This window comes from Ananas comosus, linkage group 17 (assembly GCF_001540865.1).
Source record: "Ananas comosus cultivar F153 linkage group 17, ASM154086v1, whole genome shotgun sequence".
Lineage (NCBI taxonomy): Eukaryota > Viridiplantae > Streptophyta > Magnoliopsida > Poales > Bromeliaceae > Ananas > Ananas comosus.
Window position 1 is genome coordinate 9,713,787 of NC_033637.1, and position 5,843 is coordinate 9,719,629.

The following is a 5,843-nucleotide window of genomic DNA, read 5'->3' on the forward strand; positions in this document are numbered from 1 at the left end:
TTTTCGTACTAGGATTCAATTTAAAAATTTTTAATAGTAGAATGGGGTATATAAGAAAAATCCTCATTTTTTTAACACTAAAATATAAAATATAAAAAAATAAAAATCTTTCAATAATGTGGTGTGGCATCTACATACTTAAATAAGATGCATAAATCGCAAGTCACTAATTGCATAACTACACACAACCAATAAAAAATTGCCACGTATCCGGTTTCTACACAAACTTGTTGTGGAGAAAGCGATCTCCATATTTTAATAGTTTTTTTTTTTTTTTTTTTTTTTCTTCTTCTTCTCTCTCACTCTTACTCACTTATTTCTCTCTCCTACTGTCACCTGTACCTGCTCCAAACTCTAGTGAGAGATTATATAGATAGTATTTGACGAGAGTAACTACAGCACCAACATAAACACAAACTCATCGTTTCCACTACGCCCTCATTTCCCTTCCCCTGTTTCCGCCCCCCGTTCTCCTCCCCCGCTTCAAATAAATATATAAATATAAATATTCCCCGCAACCTCTCTCTCTCTACACCTTCGTAGAGAGAGGAATCTTTTCCTCCCCCGCTCTCTCTCTCTCTTCCTTATATAAACCCCCCCCTCTCCCTCTCGTGATCTCCGTACACCCCTCCCTTTCCTCCTCCTCCTCCTCCTCCTCCTAGGGTTTGCGATTCATCTCATCCAGATCGATCCCGGTAAGTTCGATCCAAAATCCTCCTCGTTTTCGCTCTATTTCGTGTTTTTACCACCGGATATGAACGATTCTTGAACCCTAGATTGCGGCGACTGGAGCATGGATCGCGCGGAGAGCAAGTTCGTCGCCGGAGGAGTCCTCCTCCTCGCCACGATCGTCTTCGTGAAGCTCGTCGCCGCGCTCCTCCGATCGGGGCCGGGGAAGCGGCTCCCCCCCACGGCGAAGGGGCTCCCGCTCCTCGGCGGGCTCCTCCGGTTCATGAAGGGCCCGATCGTCATGGTGAGGGAGGAGTACGCCAAGCTCGGGAGCGTGTTCACCGTGAATCTGCTGAACCGCAGGGTCACCTTCTTCGTCGGTCCCGAGGTGTCGGCGCACTTCTTCAAGGCGCCCGAGGCCGATCTGAGCCAGCAGGAGGTCTACCAGTTCAACGTCCCCACCTTCGGCCCCGGCGTCGTCTTCGACGTCGACTACTCCGTGCGCCAGGAGCAGTTCCGGTTCTTCACGGAGGCGCTGAGGGTCGCGAAGCTGCGGAGCTATGTGGATCAGATGGTTCTAGAGGCTCAGGTAAACATTTGTCAAATTCTATACTATGTTTGATCCTATGAGTCTTACTCGGTACATATTTTGATGGTAGGAAATTACGCTGTGATGCATTGAGATGTCAAAAACTATACCATTGATGTAAGATTTCAAGCTGATCCACTAAAATCATATGCGTAACTCCACACGAAAGCGAATAACCAAATTTTAGACATCCTTGGAGATCGAGAATTCGGATCCGTTGAACAGCAATTAATTTGAACAGTTATCGTACATTTCATTTGATTAAAAAGGAGAAAAAAAAAAGGTTTGCAATAACAAAGATACGGCTTGTAGAACGAGTTTTCTAATGCATTAGATTACTATTATCTTTTTCTCCACGGTGCGGCTACTAATCTCTTGCATCTGAATCCCCACATCGTACTGTAAATTATGTTTTTGGAAATGATAGCCAACCGGCCACTTTGCTTTTCGTTGTCATGTTTAGCTAATTGCTGGGATTTAAAGTTAATTAGCTTGTTTACGCAGACATATGTAGAGCATCAAACCAAGTATTTTATAAATATGTAACGGTCAAGTTATTAGCTTCAAACTGCTTTTGAGATCGTCTTTCTCAAGAAGTATAGACTGCGTATGTTCTTCTATAAAGTTTTTGTGTAAAGTTGATTGTGCCAGTTCTAACTTATTCTTAATTTTTAGCTGCTGTGTTATAGTTAAGATTTATGTTGTGCTTGGATCTTGACGTTTGCTACTATACTTTCAGTGAAACATCCTGCAAAGTACTAGATATAAATCAAATGAGTGTTTGCTATGTAATTTATGTCGTTTGTTTGTTGATACATGCATTAGAATTATGTCTAAAATCTTTGACTCGTAGTGTATATGATTTCTTATGGCCTCTGCCTCTTCCTCTGAATTTAAGGGTTCAGAAGTTTACAATATTGGATAGATTACCTTTCCTCTTTCAATTGGCTTTTGAAGTTAGTTTTAGGTCTTATAAAGAGCTGACAACTTTTTGGGCACGCTTACTCCGTTGCAACTGCCACTATCAAACAAGTTTTGTATGACCGTTTTTCTCAAAACCTTATGTATTCTCCGGAAAAAGTAGGAAAGAAAATTACTTACAACATGTGGAACATATTTCTTCATACTTTCCCCCTCGAATGGTGGATATCTATCCAAATCCCTTCAAGGCTCCCAGGTCCTCTTTTTGTCACACGGGAGGATTACTATGTAGGTGAATCTAGAGTCTGAGCATTTTCATCGATTTTGTGAAAACTGAGGACGACTCAACCATTTGCTACGGCTCACATTTCAATTATCCCTTCTAGGTGCCCTATTTCCTCAAATAGATGAGAACTAAGCCACAGCAGGACAACATTCTCTTACCAGTAATTTAGACCTAATCGATGCATTCTTTTGTTCTGAATTATCAACATCTTTTCTGAAGACAGCATTATCGATAGTGAGACACCCCTAGATATTTCTGCGTGGCACATTGTGCAAGTTCTTGATTTATTTACATGTAGTAAGGGATCTGACTCCCTGTTTATTATTATTTTTTTAATTATTTAGGAGTACTTTTCAAAATGGGGAGAGAGTGGCACTGTGGACCTAAAATATGAGCTGGAGCACCTCATCATATTAACTGCAAGCCGATGCCTGCTCGGTAGAGAAGTTCGTGAGAAGCTGTTTGACGATGTGTCCGCCCTCTTCCACGACCTTGACAACGGCATGCAGCCCATCAGCGTGATCTTCCCCTACCTCCCCATCCCGGCTCACCGCCAGCGCGACCGCGCCCGTGCCCGCCTTGCTGAGATCTTCGCCACTATCATCAAGGCCCGCAAAGCCTCTGGCCAGTCAGAAGAAGACATGTTGCAATGCTTCATCGATTCGAAATACAAAGACGGCCGTCCCACCAGTGAAAGTGAAGTGACCGGCCTCCTCATAGCCGCCCTCTTTGCCGGTCAGCACACTAGCTCCATAACTTCCACCTGGACCGGTGCCTACCTCCTCCGCCACCGAGAGTTCCTCGTGAACGCGGTGGAGGAGCAAAAGGAAATTTTGAAAAAGCACGGCGAGAAAATTGACCATGATATTCTGTCAGAGATGGACGTTCTTTACCGTTGTATTAAAGAAGCGCTAAGGCTGCACCCGCCATTGATCATGCTTCTCCGACAGTCACACTCGGAGTTCACAGTGAGAACTCGGGAAGGGAAGGAGTACGACATCCCCAAGGGGCATATAGTGGCCACCTCCCCAGCCTTTGCGAACAGGCTATCTCACATCTACAAGGACCCCGATACATATGATCCGGATAGGTTCTCGCCCGGTAGGGAGGAGGACAAGGCAGCGGGGGCGTTTTCGTACATTTCTTTCGGCGGCGGGCGGCACGGGTGCCTCGGTGAGCCATTCGCCTACTTGCAGATAAAGGCGATATGGAGTCATCTTCTACGAAACTTCGAGTTCGAGCTCATCTCGCCTTTCCCTGAGAACAATTGGAATGCGATGGTCGTTGGGGTTAAGGGCGAGGTGATGGTGAGGTACAAGCGACGGAAGCTGACCGTCGACAACTAATTTATCTCACAAGCTGGTATGGTGGTTCACTTATCAGCTATTAGTCTCTCTCTCTCTCTCTCTCTCTCTCTCTCTCTCTCTCTCGTCTTATCTGTTTCCTTTGTATGAGTTGCCTTCTTAGATTACTCTCCGCTTTGAATGTCTGTGTTTGGTTTTGGAACTTCTTTTTTTAATTCTTTTTTCTGTATTGTTTCCATGTGTAGTGGTTTCTGTTGATCAGGTAGTGTATTGCTTTATGTCGCGATTTGTGTTGTTATCTTGAAACAATTGTCTATTTATGTAGTGTTACTGAGTGAGTTATTTCGATGAACTGTTTTATGTTTCGTCCGCAAAAATTGCTAAAAACCTGTAGATTAAGTAAACATTTTGCTGAGCGAGTTATTTGGATGAACTGTTTTTTGTTTCCCGTCTGTTATATTGAGGTTGAGAGTGGTGTGCATGTATTCTCTCTCATGGATGGCTTAGAATGAGCCAGGCTCCTGCACTTTCGTACTTTCATAGTCCTTCGTGCTTGTAAGTTATTTTTGATGATGGGACATTCGATTTGGCGATCGATTTCGTCGGATATGATCTAGGAACTATTTAGAAATTAAATTTTATAATTTTTTTAATTTCATTTGTCTAGTGAAGGAGTAGCTTAAAAATAAACAGTTGAAAATAAAAATTTTATAAAAAATAGTGATAATTGACTTAAATTTTAAATCAGAATAGATCTTGCTATTGATGTTAAATAGAACTTTTTTATTAAGGTTTTATGTAATTTAGATTGTTTTTACAAAGTTGAATTTGAAAACGTGTTACATCAGCTGTTAAAATAGTCATTTTTGAGACATTTTGATCACGTAATAAATGATATCGAAAAATTATGAAATTTAATTTTTAGATAATTTCAATAGCGTAGATTATGATTAAGAGATCGTCAAATCGAATGTTCTATCATTAAAAATAGGGGCAATTGCTTATATACTTCTGAAAAGTTTCCGACTTTTCGATCACTTTTCGATTTATCCCTCTTAGAAGGCTAATATTGAAAATATCCTCTTTACGTTCCAACCTATTTCTAATATAGCCCTAGAGTTAAAATCTATTAATTAACTCTGTTAACTCTGTAAAATTACTATTTTGTCCTTTCAAATATACCCTTTAACCATCACTGACTTTCTTATTTGCCCTTAAAGTCAGGGGCACAAAAAGTATTTTAACTTTTGGTCTTTTCCAATATATCCTTCTACCGTCACCAACATTTCTTATTTGCCCTTAAGTTAAAGGCAAAATTGACATTTTCCTTTTTTTTTAAACTATAGTAAATGTTTAACTCACGTTTAAACCAAGTTAACTTAACAGGAGATAACTGCGGGGGTATTTTGCAATAACGGTGAAACATATGATGTGTATTTTAGAAAAAAAAAAAAAAAGAAGAAAAGAGTAGGGGGATAAATCGGATATTTTCAACGTGTGAGGAGTATATAGGCAATTATCCCTTAAAAATAACTTACAACTAGGAAGTCCCTCTATACTTTCCAAAGTATAGGATACTGTAGTCGGCTTAGAATAATGGTTTGCACTTTCGCCGAGTTGTGTATCGTGCTGTAGCAAGTTGGATTTCTTGAATCCTGCTAGTTTGGGGAGGAAAGCTTTGGAATCATGGAATAGTTTCTTTCTGAGGGCCACTTTGTAGAATATAAACTTTAGACCGTACGGTCCAATAATTTAAATTTTCTTCCAAATAAAAAATAAATGATATATGCACGTTCAAAAGATTTACACCTCTCAATTTGAAAATATAAATAAATTTTTTAAAATTTTTAATATTAAAAAATCTTAATATTAAAAAAAATTGATAAGCCAAGTGTGAAATATTAATCTTTTTTTTTCTTTTTTTTTTTTTTTGAGAGATGTGAAATATTAATNTGCAAAGAGCGAAATTAGCACATTATACCTTGCAAAGAGCGAAATTCGTTTGAAATGCTGTGCCTTTTTAACAAATCCCTTTAATTTGGTTCTTTTTCTCTTTCTTTTTGTATGTTTACCC

General features: G+C 40.0%; 1 protein-coding gene across 1 annotated transcript; it reads left to right on the forward strand.

Moving 5' to 3' along the window:
• LOC109722883 (obtusifoliol 14-alpha demethylase) lies at positions 332-4,202 on the forward strand. The gene is made up of 3 exons (XM_020251060.1): positions 332-695; positions 777-1,258; positions 2,810-4,202. Exons 2-3 carry the CDS (start codon positions 794-796, stop codon positions 3,809-3,811), a joined length of 1,467 nt encoding a protein of 488 aa, XP_020106649.1. The 5' UTR covers positions 332-695; positions 777-793; the 3' UTR covers positions 3,812-4,202.